This window comes from Microcebus murinus, chromosome 9, assembly GCF_040939455.1.
Source record: "Microcebus murinus isolate Inina chromosome 9, M.murinus_Inina_mat1.0, whole genome shotgun sequence".
NCBI lineage: Eukaryota > Metazoa > Chordata > Mammalia > Primates > Cheirogaleidae > Microcebus > Microcebus murinus.
Window position 1 is genome coordinate 96,759,824 of NC_134112.1, and position 13,923 is coordinate 96,773,746.

General features: G+C 41.2%; 1 protein-coding gene across 7 annotated transcripts in view; it reads right to left on the reverse strand.

Annotated features, from left to right (window-relative positions):
* Nucleotides 1-4,721: 4,721 nt before the first annotated feature.
* Nucleotides 4,722-13,923, reverse strand: part of EZH2 (enhancer of zeste 2 polycomb repressive complex 2 subunit) — a 67,096-nt gene continuing 57,894 nt past the window's right edge. For all 7 annotated transcript variants that reach the window (XM_012768163.2, XM_012768160.2, XM_012768158.2 and 4 more), the window contains 11 exons: nucleotides 13,339-13,579; nucleotides 12,409-12,578; nucleotides 11,909-12,003; nucleotides 10,723-10,763; nucleotides 10,165-10,290; nucleotides 9,195-9,373; nucleotides 8,339-8,434; nucleotides 7,698-7,779; nucleotides 6,836-6,916; nucleotides 6,597-6,681; nucleotides 4,722-5,050 (listed from right to left, as the gene is read on the reverse strand). In XM_012768163.2, coding sequence (XP_012623617.1) covers nucleotides 4,990-5,050; nucleotides 6,597-6,681; nucleotides 6,836-6,916; nucleotides 7,698-7,779; nucleotides 8,339-8,434; nucleotides 9,195-9,373; nucleotides 10,165-10,290; nucleotides 10,723-10,763; nucleotides 11,909-12,003; nucleotides 12,409-12,578; nucleotides 13,339-13,579 — 1,257 coding nt within the window. In that variant the 3' untranslated portion in view covers nucleotides 4,722-4,989. The remainder of the gene's footprint in view (nucleotides 5,051-6,596; nucleotides 6,682-6,835; nucleotides 6,917-7,697; nucleotides 7,780-8,338; nucleotides 8,435-9,194; nucleotides 9,374-10,164; nucleotides 10,291-10,722; nucleotides 10,764-11,908; nucleotides 12,004-12,408; nucleotides 12,579-13,338; nucleotides 13,580-13,923) is intronic.

The window sequence follows — 13,923 nt, forward strand, 5'->3', positions numbered from 1 at the left end:
AGTAAAACAAGCTTTCAGTGCTTTCAAGCTTTCCTCATCACACAGGGCAAAACGCATTCGCCGCCAATGCACAGCGCACGCACCGTGCCGTGCGGACTGCGTGCCGGCTGTGGGCGAGGCGTCGCGGCCGGTGAGCGCTGTGCCGAAGTGGTTAAAAAGTTTACTTAATAGCCTCCCACACCTTTTTAGTATATCCCCGTTTTCAAATGACTTAGTGAAGACTGCCAGCATGAAAAGCAGGCGGAGTCCCTCCCCAGACCCTGCTTCCCTCCACCCTCAGGGCCCCAGGGACCAGGACGGCTGCAGAACTGCCCCGCTGGGAGTGCAGCTCCTGCTTGCGTTTTTCTGCCCCTGGGAAAGTATGTACAAAGAAACACCATGGGCCCTCTTTCAGACCCCTCTGTGTGAGTCCCGTGGATAGGAACTATTTTAACAAGGTTTTGCTGGTCTCTCTTCAGTTCCTCCAGGAGCAAGCATGTCCTTAGGTAAGTACTCGGGACTGTGGAAATTGACAGTGGCACACAGGTGCACCGAGGGACAGGCCAGTCGGCAGTTCACCCCCTATCTGCAAAGTCACTACCTTGTACCGCCCCCTTCGCTGCAGATAAACCACTGTGTCGATGGGTGTGAGAAGGCAACTCCAGACCTTTCTCGCCTTTATTCCTCCAACCGTATCATGTCCTGAGCTTCTAAAAGCAGGCCAAGAGAATTGAGTTTCACTGAGTCATATTTAGGCCCAAACGTCCCTCACGTGCAGATTAACTGCACGTCTCTTGGAGGAAATGGGAAAAGGGACATTCTGTGAGTTTTCGGGACTGCTTAGTAACTCCCTGCTGCAGGAGTCTGAGCCCTGAGGACTGCAGCTCTGTTACAACCCAGGAGTCCTCCCATCCTCAACCCCTCTTACTACTTCTCCTTAGACAAGATACGCAGTTTGGCTTTTTGTTGAGTTACTATTGCCAGCTGTACTTTTACATAGACTTACCTAAGCCCAAGTATTACTAAACTAATCCAATCTCAGAAGTGCCCAGACAATCACTCTTGCCTTTACCCATTTTTGAGAGTATAGGGGAGCCTCTTTATAAAGCCAGCACACATCTTGGGCAGTGATACTTGCTGCTGAATTCTCCAGCGGGAGTTTGCAGTCTGCTGTCACCCACTCTTAATATTGCTTACCTTGGAATCATGGCCAAGGAGGTTGGAAAGGTTGGAAACAAAGTATCACAGCAACAAAAGTTTACCCTTTAATCTGTCAATGACTTTAAACTGCCTCTTTTATAAAATCAATATTCTGCCCTCTGGGCTGTAGAAAAACTCGATGTGGTCTTATCAGAGCTGGGCTTTGCACTGAGCAGATGAACAGGCTGAGTATGTACCACTGGGGACTGTGGCCTGAGGGAAGCACCTCTTACCTAGGGAGGAGACAAGGTCAGATAGGACCTTCCTCTCAACAACTAGAAGGGTAGAAGATTCCCTTGGTTTGGACTCTGTTGTCAAACACGATCCTGGTGTGGACCTAGACTGCCAGCCAGTCTCTGTCACTGTCTTTGTGAGAAAGCAGCCAGGAGCACTAGAATACAGGAATGCAAGATCCCCACATAACAGCTAAGGGAACAATAGCTACAGGACCAGCAGGTACCTGGAATTTAAGATCTTTTTACTGACTGAGCATTTCGAGATAATTGCCCCTTGCTGAACATTGGTACCTAATTTTCCTTTGAAAGAAATTTAAATTTACCACACCCAGGCGGAAAACATACTTCCTTTTGTTTATATTTGAATTAAATCCCCTTCTGATGAAGACAGCTTCCTGTTTTTTAGGAATCACAGCACCTTGGCCGTTTGGGTTCATTTTTTATACCTTATCTCATCTTTCCAGTTAGCACACCTGTAGAGTGGCAGACCGGTGGCTTCATCGCAACAGGTGAGTACCAGGTATCCAGGTACAGCCCGCACTGGACCGGTTTCTAACAGAGGGCTGCGGGACTAAGCATTCATTCCAACTAATTCCAGTAACATTGACTTCATAGAATACTTGGATCCTTTCACAATGTTTACATTCAGATCCTTGTCTTGATCGATCTATAAGCTTAAATTACATGAGCTGTTACATACGACTGACTTTTGGTAGCAGTTGCTAAATACCTTTGGCAGATGTGGAAAGTCAGGACTCTGGCTACAATAAAGGCAAGAGACTGGATGAGGCAGCTGGTATTGAAAAATAAGAGCAGCTTCCAGGTAAGTGATTATAATTGATTTTTTTATAACTTACTATATAAAACATTATTGATTGATTGAAAAGTATCTTCGCCTCCAGAAATGATGGTTCAGTTGTGAGGCAACCCTCTAGTAAGGCATTGGAAAGGTTACTGGATTTGGTTTGTTTTTAATGAAAGTTGAAATAAAAAATATATATATATATGAAAAAAAGAATCTTGACAAGCAGAACAATGTTATTTTATGGTGCTTTTAACCTTGCCTGCATCAGTTAGTGGGTGAGGTGGTACCTGTGTGCCAATGTCAAGCTCTGCTTTCTTTTATTCTGTGAATAAAGAAAACTCTAAGGCACCGCTAAATCTAAGGCTAACGCTCACACCTATAATCTCAGCACTTTGGGAGGCCAAGGCAGGATTGCTTGAGGTCAGGAGTTCAAGATCAGCCTGGGCAACATAGCAAGACCCTGTCTCTGCAACAAAATTAAAAATTAGCTAGGCAAGGTGGCACGTGTGTATAGTCCTAGCTACTCAGGAGGATCACTGGAGCCCAGGAGTTTGAGGATACAGTGAGCTATGATCAGGCCACTGCACTCCAGCCTGGGTGACAAGAGCAATAACCTCCTAAAAAATAAAAACTAAAGCTGACCAGATCTGATTTAAAGATGACCTTTATCGTATAGGATATATCAAATAGGTATATGTCAAGTATTTCTGGTCAGAAAAATCTTAAGTGTTCATGGCAGTGATCCAAGAGGACATTTAGAAAAGTACATTTCAAGTCATGGAAGAAAGTGTGCTGTGCATTAAGAACATAGCAGCCGGTGCTCAGCATCACTGCTTTCTGTCAGCGCACCTTGTACTTTGTCTTCCTGATGCAGCTGGGCGCTGGCGTATTGAGCAGCTCACTGGACTTAAGGACCCACCTCCCAGCTGTTCACCTCTGGGGAAGGCGTAGGAACTGTGGCTGGAATGAGCCATGTCCCCAGACAATACTGGCCTGTGTAACCCTTGGGGTTTCCTGAACAGGCCCACAGGCGATAATGAACGGGCTCTATGTGCCTATGTCTAAACAAGGACATTAGGCTACCGAAAGGAGAAATGACCCGAACAATCAAAGTACTCTTCAGTGGCTGCCACTCTGCCCAGGGCCATGCTGAGTGCCAAAGTGGACACAAGGTAATCAAGGGCAAGCCCTGGAGTTCTTATTCTACTTGAACCAGTCAACAACAAAGTGCTAAGTGTATGGAGAGTGGGGACAGTTATTGAGAGACATAAATTATAACAGCACTGTCACTAAACTGTGGATTGGACTACAAGAACAACACATGAAGTAGAGTCTAGGGCAAGGTCTCCTCATTGCCAAAATTAAGTGGCAAATTAACTTTAGAACAAGTTGCACTGATATGATAGAAACCAGAGAAAGTCTTATAAAAGTTAATGGAATTGGAAAGCAAGGTGAGTTAGTTATTTAATGTGAAACTTAGATAAACTTATAAGTGATAGTTTTAATTAACTGTAGAAAAGGTAACTACCAAGTAACTACACATTGTGGACTGATTTATAGCTGTTGCAGGGGTATCTGGGAGGGTGCTGGAAAGTTACCACTGAGACAGACTGCACGTTGTCATGAAGAGTACAATGTGCAAGCACCGCATTTCCCCAATATCTTGTCAGGGTTTTTTTCTTTAACCCCTTGAGAAGATATAAAACTCCAGTATGGTTGTACCTGTGAGCGTCTGCAGGTAAGTAAGGAATCCCAATTCACACTGTTGTATTGCTGAAGAACTACATCTAGACTAATGCAGTTAAGAGCTAGATATAACCTAGTTCACGCTGTCATTTTATGTATGGAGAACAGAGACTTCAAGGTTAAACTACTTTTTCCAAGGTCACACAGCTAATTGTAACATACCCCAACCCTTGTCTGCAAGATCAAGCCCTTTACTTGGTAAAGGGCTTGTGTGGTAGTGTTAGTCACATAAGGATATCTTCTACTTATTAGGTAAATTTTGTATTTAATATACAAATATTTATATGATTATAACTACACAAATTAATACTAATAGGCAGTATTACTTAAATCAAGATTCATACAAAGACAAAACGGAGTTAAATTTCAGAGTTTGTTTTCCTGTCCTTTTCTTTTTTTTTTTGAGACAAGAGTCTCACTCTGTTGCCCAGGCTAGAGTGCCATAGTGTCAGCCTAGCTTACAGAAACCTCCAACTCCTGGGCTCAAGTGATCCTCCTGCCTCAGCCTCCCAAGTAGCTGGGACTACAGGCATGTGCCTCAAAGTTTTTTTCTATATATTTTTAGTTGTCCAATTAATTTCTTTCCATTTTTAGTAGAGACGGGGTCTCGCTCTTGCTGGTTTCGAACTCCTGACCTTGAGCAATCTGCCCACCTCGGCCTCCCAGAGTGCTAGGATTACAGGCGTGAGCCACCACGCCAGGTCTCCTGTCCTTTTCTAAAACCAGTTAAGTTTTATGAAAGATGACTCAATAACTAGGAGAAGTTCAAGTATTCTTTATTCAAAGTTGAAAAATGTACCATACTGCATTATTGCAAAAATTCACTGGTACAAAAAACACTTTGCAGCTGGTGAGAAGGCAATAAAAAGTTGATTTTTAAACTCATTACTATAAATTATTCTTACAGTACTTTGCAAATTCAGAATTTCAAACTGCATTTTCTTTTCCTAAATTGCCCACAGTACTCGAGGTTCCTGAATCTAAGGCAGCTGTTTCAGAGAGGAGGGGAGGAGGTAGCAGATGTCAAGGGATTTCCATTTCTCTTTCAATGCCGACATACTTCAGGGCATCAGCCTGGCTGTATCTGAAACAACATGAAAAGGAACGACCACTTATCCAACATGCAGGGAGATTTAACACAGCCAAGCCTGCCGATTTAGGTGGGTGCATCACAGTATCTCAGACAAAACCATACACGCCCAATCACACAGCTGCATGCACAAAGGCACTGCACACATCTGTGTTATGGGTAATCTTCTAGCTGAGAACTTGCCAGACAAACCTGTCCCTACAAGCATTCCCATAGCTTTCTGCCCTGTGCCTCACAAGCAAACTACCCCCAGGAAGGCAGATTACAGAGAACATGATCTGGAGCCCTAGTAAACAGGGGCCCAGCGAGCCTGGAACGGAGCCCCTGGCAGTGGACTCTGCCACAGCAGGCCCTTTCTCAGACCCCATCCGGCACCCTTGAGAACTGTCCTTCAGCTGCACAGCAGACAGCTGACAGGGCCTGTCTGTGTTAAAGACAGGCCCTGCAGTGCAGCAACTCGGTGCTCAAAACCAGCTTCTGGATGGGATGTATATTTAGCCACAGGATTTCTTTAACAATAGTCATTCTGATGGCATTTGACACAGGATCTTACTCTGTCTCCTGGGCTGGAGTGCAGTGGCATCAAGTTCTTGGGCTCAGGTGATCCCCCTGCATAGCTGGGACTACAGGCATGTGCCACCACACCCAGACTGATTGCATGTGACTTGTCAAATTTATCCTACAGAGCTTGACAGTGTAAACCGCCAGCCTAATTCAATAAGCCCATGTGTCCCCAGCACCCCAACAGTTTTTCTCCCAGAAAGAGCCCACAGGGTGACCAGGCAGTTATCTGCTAACAGTGCCTGACTTTTAAAATATTAAATGATGTGTATAATAAGTACTCTAGTGATTAAAAAAAAAAGTAGATCTAATTGTAGTAACAGTAAAGATATACATAGATATACATATTGTCAAATATGTAGCAGAACAATCTGTATTAGTGTGCTCACATTTACTTTATTTATTTTTAGACAGAGTCTCACTCTGTTGCACTGGCTAGAGTGCCGTGGCGTCCGCCTAGTTCACAGCAACCTCTAATTCTAGGGCTCAAACAATCCTGCTGCCTCGGCCTCCCACGTAGCTAGAACTGTAGGCATGCGCCACCATGCCCGGCTAATTTTTTCTATGTATTTTTAGTTGGCCAATTAATTTGTTTCCATTTTTAGTAGAGATGGGGTCTTGCTCAGGCTGGTTTCAAACTCCTGACCTTGAGTGAGCCACCGCGCCCGGCCCACATTTACTTTAAAAAATGCGCCACAAGCCTGTGTGCAGTACAATGTGAATGTAAAGGTCTAGGACTCCAAACAGCAGGGTCAGAAATGGGCTTTCTATGTGGATTTTATTATGTTTTAAAAATAAGTATTACTTGGATAATAAATAATATAGCAGGAAAGCATAACCTAACTCCCTGCCCATGGCAAATAACAACCGAAAGAGCCCAGCACCCCCCTGCCACCAGCAGATCTAGCAAGAAACTAAAAAAGAGCCTTTGTCCACAGTGCACAGTCCTTAGATCATGTTAGAAATGTACTGTACCAACCTGTAATCAAAAAACAGCTCTTCGCCAGTCTGGATGGCTCTCTTAGCAAAAATACCTATCCTGTGATCGCCATTAACCATCATAACTGGAAAGAGAGATGCACAAGACACCTTGGTATGAGTAAGCAGTAACATGAATAATGAACAACTCTCTTAGAAGCATTCGAGTCTGTTGCCACGAGATTGAAAATGGCGTCCCTGTTCTCAGACTGTGGTAATTCTGACTTCGTAAGTACCTACCTTTTGCATAGCAGTTTGGATTTACTGAATGATTTGCAAAACGGATTTTGTTACCCTTGCGGGTTGCATCCACCACAAAATCTAAAGAAAAAAATAAGTACAATCTAGTGAGTAATTTCAGTTACAGATCAATAAACACAATGGTATTATGAGTCTAGAAATACAACTAATTATAGTACTTCAGGGTTTGCCTTCAAAAGCAAATAAATCATTCAACCAACTTCATTAAGAAATGACAACATTTGGAAGAAAATGCTGTTGTAGATTAAAATTAATACTTGGTAATTCAAGATAGTTGTCTGCCTCAAATGCTATGACTCACCAACTATAAATATATATATACACTACTGGTAAAACATGGCAAAAATATGGAATCTAAACTCTTCCCAGCATAACCCCATCAGAGATACTCACTAAGGCCTTATATTCTACCCAAGAACATCAGCTGTGAAAAATGGTGCCTTATTCCGACAGTCCTTTGATAATATCCAGGCAAAGTCTAGAAGATGCTTTCAAATACAGTGTTCCCCATCCTTCCCTGTCAGAGGCAATGACTGGCTTACTCAATACCCCAAAGGTGAGCACAGCAGAGAACATGAAGAATGTCCCCATCCTAGCCAGAGTCTGGTGCAGGCCCACTGGCAGAGGGCTGGGACTGCAGAGGGATCACTTCCTGCACACCTAGTCCACCTGCTCCCACCTCTCTCAAACAAGTAGCCCACCCCCATGCCATGTGATGAGAAACACCAGGAGTTCTTCCTGTGGAAGTCACCTCATCTACCTCATTTCCAAACCCTCAGCCAGCAGAAGGCTGCCAAATGTAACTCAAAAGAACTAAATACCTTCTAGCACAGAAACATACCATTGTTCAAGTTGAACAAAAAGCTGCACATATATTTATCATACACTTTCCCTCTTCTGTCGGCTTCATCTTGAGAAATAATCTAAAAGGAAAGACACAGGAGAAGATTAGTATGGCAATACTAATGCCATACTAATCTGGTGTAAGGTGGTCAAGTATGGCAGAACACACAAAAAAGCTCAAAAGAATTTGGGAACTTTTCAGACTACTCATCCAAGGTCACTATGGCCAATTTCTCTTTTCCATTTAGTCCATGCGCATTGAAGAACAACGGTATTTTAAGGACTCCAACTCAGAACTATTTCCACATCTCCAAGCACAAACTGGGTTGGGTGGGTTCCAAATTCAAGGTAGTCCTATGATTTTTCTCTGACTAGTGACACTGTCCTTTCTAGGTCCTTCTTAGCCAGGCAGTGGATTACGCAGGACAGATCCTCTGTGGTGGAGGTCTTTTCTCCCCATTGTCCTCACATGAGAAAAGCTAACTGTGACTACAACCAAACCAAATCCACCAGCCCAGACTAAAAGGCATTTTATAGTAATTCATTTCCAATCGAACCCAGGGACTTGCCCAGTGAAACCAAAGCAAAACAAAAGTGATTATACACAATACCCCGAGTATGGTGATGAGTGTGCCTTACCTCTCCACAGTATTCTGAGATGAATTCATTTTTCTGTACGGGATCTTTGATAAAAATCCCCCAGCCTGCCACATCAGATGGTGCCAGCAATAAATGCTAGGGAATAAAGCATAATCAAATTATCAAAACAGGAAAGCAAAGCCAGACTGTTGACAGAGTGCAGTCACTAGTTATTGCTCTAAATCCTCAAACCTGTTCGAAAGCAGTAATTCACACAGTCTACGTAGACTTAGTCAGTGTGAAAGCTGAGCAGTATGGCTGGCCAACTGTATTTCTCTGTCTTACAGAAAAAATAACTGGCGGTAGTGTGGTCCCCTCCCGTTCAGACTGTAACAGTTTGACCTCCCCAAATCACCTACATACAATTCCCAGACTTCAAATATATAATTCCTAGCTGAGTTGTTTTCAAGGTTATTAAAGAAATGTGAACTAAATCTACAAAAATTTGCCATGGGAAATTTCATCTTTTCCTCTACACAGAAAGGAATCTAAAAATACTATTTGATAAGAAAAGATCTCTATATTTTGATAGAAATCACTATTTATCTGTATCAAGGAGACTAAACTATTAGTTCTACTAATTTAAACAATTCAAATCATCTATTAAACAACTAGAAAAATACCTCTGATTCAAAAGCTAACACCATTAAAGGCTACTTCTCAGAATTTACTGGTTTTTCTTATCATCAGAGTAAGGTGTTCTATAGAAATCTGAAGAGACTACCCAAAGCAGAAGGAAATCAACCATTTTCTCTCTCCTCAGCTGCACCATTCAACAATCACTGTTACTAAAGGCTATCCTGACATTTACAGCATGGTATAGCCAAACAATTTCCCAGAAGCAGCTGTCACTCACCTTTTTGGAGCCCCGCTGAATACTGCAGTTCTTACAGGACACGTTTTTACTGTCCCAATGGTCAGCAGCTCCACAAGTTAGACAGAGGTCTGGGTCACACTCTCGGACAGCCAGATAGCACGGGCACTGCTTGGTGTTGCATTGTGCTTTGCAGCGGCATCCAGGAAAGCGGTTTTGACCTTCAGAGAGATGTTAAACCTTACCGCCATCACAATCATCATCATATGCAAAAATGTGCAGAAAGGTTCATGGCAAGTCCTGAGCATCTGACTGACCTCCTTGACCTTCACATACACCGTATTGTGCCATTGTACAGACAAGGAAGTAACAGCAAAGTTAAAGCTGCTAATACTGAAAAAAGATCACCATTGAGTTTTTGGGTTTTTTTGTTTTGTTTTGTTTGCCTAGTAACTTTTAATTTATTAAATGGTATATTTATTTAAAGTTTTATGATTTATAAAGTAGGTATTAAGGGAGGCTTTGGATAATAGTCATCCATGGTCCTTGGGCATTCTAATAGCCCACAGGTCTAAACACTTCTTTAGTGTCCAAGCTTTATGTGCAGCTTCATTAAATAATTATAAAAATCCTACCCTAATTGTTTTATTCTGAAGATTGAAACCATCCTAACTCTGACAATTTCTGGTGCCCAAAAATTATTTAGGTGGCTACTTCCAGGTCCCTCTTATAATCTGTGCCAACTTTACTATGATTTAATCTAAATGATAAAAGAATAAGAGAGTTCCTTTAATCCTATCTTGCCTATCTTACACACACATTATCTAGGAGACTGGCAGGACACTAGCAGGTGCCAGTTATGGGCTGGATAAATACTTGTAGGATAAATGGATTTCCTAATGTAAACAAGGGAGCACTCCCATATTATATTTTGATTTAAGTTACTATTTTAAATTGCTGACCAAATACCTATGTAGTTCTCATGCAATTGCATCAAAGCAAAAATACTTACACTCTGAACTACATTGACAAAACTTCTCACAAAAATTTTGTGCTATCACACAAGGGCACGAACTGTCACAAGGCTGCCGTGGATGATCACAGGGTTGATAGTTGTAAACATGGTTAGAGGAACCGTCTGTGTAAAGATAACAGCACAGCAGGCCCATGAATCCAGGGAGATGGGACATGATCATACACAGTTTACAAGAGTACATTCTTCCCTACAACTTCTGGAGCTTAGCTGGGTTTCCTTTACTGAATTTACAATGTTACAAATATTCCTGTGTACAAAATAATGGCAAAAATAACCCCACCCCCAAATGCTTGTGAGCACTACCTCCATGTCTCAGCCCCATCCAACATTACTTCTCCCTTAACCGACTCCCCCATCCAGTCAGCTTCCACTAGAACTGAAGATTCATTAGACACCTTCCATTTATATTGGTTTAATATACATAAGTCAATGATATCAGAATAACCCAAACTCTAATCCAATTACTATTCTAAAACAAATGAGAACAAAGTAGACATTTCAAAGTTGATAATGAAGTTTAATGGAGATACGAACCCTTTTTCAGTTGTATCTTTCTACAGTGTGCAGCCCACAACCTGCAGAAACACAAAATAAAAGACAAACTTCTGTGGGAAAGTGGAGTATAGTCACAGCTACAAGTCCAACAGAGAGGTACTTAACTAGATCTACCTGTGTGATTAATGTAGCAATGCTTTAAAGCCAAGAATCACACACCACACAGCTTACATTTGCCATCCATTTGGAGCTACCTAGAAATAGCTCAATCACTCAGCCTGCCCCAGGTGTGCCAAAAAGCCTGGAGGTGTTGTCACTTCCTGCTCCTCCACGGCTCCTGGTCAGGACTCATGAGCACCCACACGTACAGGAGCGGCAGGTATGTCTCCCTATTGATTATTCTGATGTGAATTATACTGGCACTTTCATTTCAGGCATCATTTACTGTCCAATTGAGCTACACTGTCAGAAATAATTCAACCAAAAATTCAGAAGCATCTACTAAAGCCTAAATTCCTATGGGAAAACTAATTTCTTTAAGTTCCAAATTACAGTGACCCTATATTTATTTTTTAAACGTAACAAAATATAACATAAGCCTGCCTGTACACAACTTTTTAAGCATAATCTTAATTGCTCCCAGGGTGGGCAGGGGTGGGGGAGATTAAAGCAGATAGTCCATTCCTGAATTTCTGGCTCTACATTTACAAATCAGATTGGCTTGAAAACATTTATTACACTTAATCACTCATTCAGAAGCCTTTGTGAAGGTAACAGTCACACACAATTAAAGCAGGGTGACTGATAAGAACATCAGAATGCAATGCAACATGTAGAAAATTCAGGCTCCTAGAATAAAACATACACTTCTAAGAACTGACCCAGAGCTCAAATCAGGAACACATTAGAACATTTCATAACAAACGCTAAAGTAATTGTTTATAATAGCCTTTACAGCAAAAGCTAGCAAATATGTTTTTCTTAACCAAAATGCAGTATGGTAAACATAATTTTTATAACCCTTGAAATACCAAATTTACTGAAGTCTCCTGTATTCTTACAATAGCAATTGCCAGATTCCACAGGTCTATTTTTGATGACAGGTTTTTTTTTTGTTGTTTTTTTTTAATAGACCAAGTGGTAACTGACCACTGCCCTTAGGGAGGGTCCTGTGTGTAGCATCCAGCTATGGTGATTTCTCTAAACATCTTTACAGCAGACTTACCGGTGTTTCCTTTTCTTCTTTCGTGGAGGAGTATCAACATCCTCAGCAGGAGCTGGAGCGATGATGCTAGACTCTTTCACTCTAAACTCATACACCTGACAAGAGGAAGTCTTATTTAAGCAAACCATTCTTATACTCATTGATACCAGAAAGATTTGTCTCTTCTGTGACTTCTGTGACACTGCTAGGTGCTGGGAACACAGTAGAAACCATTGTCCCTACCCTCACGTTGGGGAGAGTAGCTATAATTTTATTCTGGTTAAGAGTTGTGATACTAAGTTTAAATTCTTATAGCTTTTTAAATCTATTGCTACCTAAAGTGGGGAAATTCTATAACACATTGAAGAATGATCTTTCAGTTCCCTCTTAGGAAAAAGAAAATTTAATTCTTTTCAGGAGATGAATAGGAACTTAATAATAACCAAGAACAGTCTTAAGTGTGGACGATGGATCCTTATATTTGAAGCCCTTTTAACAATATTTTTATTAGATATGCTTACCTGTCTACATGTTTTGGTCCCAATCAGCCTAGCAATGGCACAGAAATTGTCATAGTAAGTGCCGATGAGGACTCTAAACATCGAAGCTTCAGCACCACTCCACTCCACATTCTCAGGAGGCTCAATATTTGGCTTCATCTTTATTGGTGTTTGACACCGAGAATTTGCTTCTACAAAACCAAATGTAAGCACAGGTCAACAAATGCTCTTAGCAACAGTATTAAGATTTAGGGTGATGGATATGCCAATTACCCGATTTGATTATGTAAATGTATAAAGTTATCACATGGACTGAGAATATATGTACATTATGTATCAATTTTAAAAATTAGTTAATTACTTAAAAAGGGAAGAAACTTTAGGGTATGCTTAAGAAAAAAGCAAAAGGTGTTACTCATTTTAGAATAAGGCTAGAAACAATATCAATAAGATTCTTCCCCCATGGAAACCATGAGATTGGCTCCCTTTAATACACTTTCTAAAATGAATGCAGATGGGCTTAGCCTGTGATTAATTATTCATGTGTATAATTCACAGGGCTAAAAGGACAAATAAAATCCAATCAGTAAATACCAATCATTTTCTAACCAAAACTGCTCATAGAAAATCAAGAATATTAACCCAAATGATCTGAATTTCACTATGCCCTATCTGAGAAAGATGGAAAATGGGACAAAGAGTGAGAATAAACTGGATCATCAACTTCCAGTCGTCCAGAAGGGCAAACATCACAAGCTAGGCCCGGGGTGGGGCAAAAACATCAGTAACAATTTAGCTACACATCCTGAGCGAACTCTCTGATCTTAAGATTTCTCATTATACTGAAAACTAACCAACTGAGAAAATTATTCGATGTATTGCACATCCTTAATCTTCACAATATGAAACTTTCAGAGCAATAGTAGGACTCAGTTATTATATGTGTCTTACCAGAGGAGCTCGAGGTTTCGTCTTTTTTCTCCTCTTCTTCTTTATCGTTGTTCTCGCCCCCTGTTTCAGTGCCTGCTTCCCTATCGCTGTCTGTGTCCTTGGATTCCAGCACATTAATGGTGGGGGTGCTGGGTCTGCTGCTGTTATTGGGAAGCCGGCCTCTTCTGCGGCCTCCTGGGCGTTTTGGTGGGGTCTTTATCCGCTCAGCAGTGAGGGCAGCAGCAAACTCCTTTGCTCCCTCCTACAAAATGAAAAATGTAGACATTAGGACTAAGTTCTAAGACTCATTTTGGTGGAAGAAAGGACTGCATAAGGCAAGTTAGTCAAGAAATTTATCACAGTAACCAACCATTCATCACAAATCATTTGCATACCTAAATACACTTGTTTTCAATCTGCTTTTGACAGTTTGAAAATTTCAGAAACATAAACATGAATTCTATATATTCCTAGAGTGGTACAAAATCAGGAAAGACAGTTCTACATAATGAATTTGTCAAACATGTTAACTGATTATAATTAAGTTAAAATATAATAAGATATAAAGTATACTTTATATAATAAAGGTAATTCTATATATACATA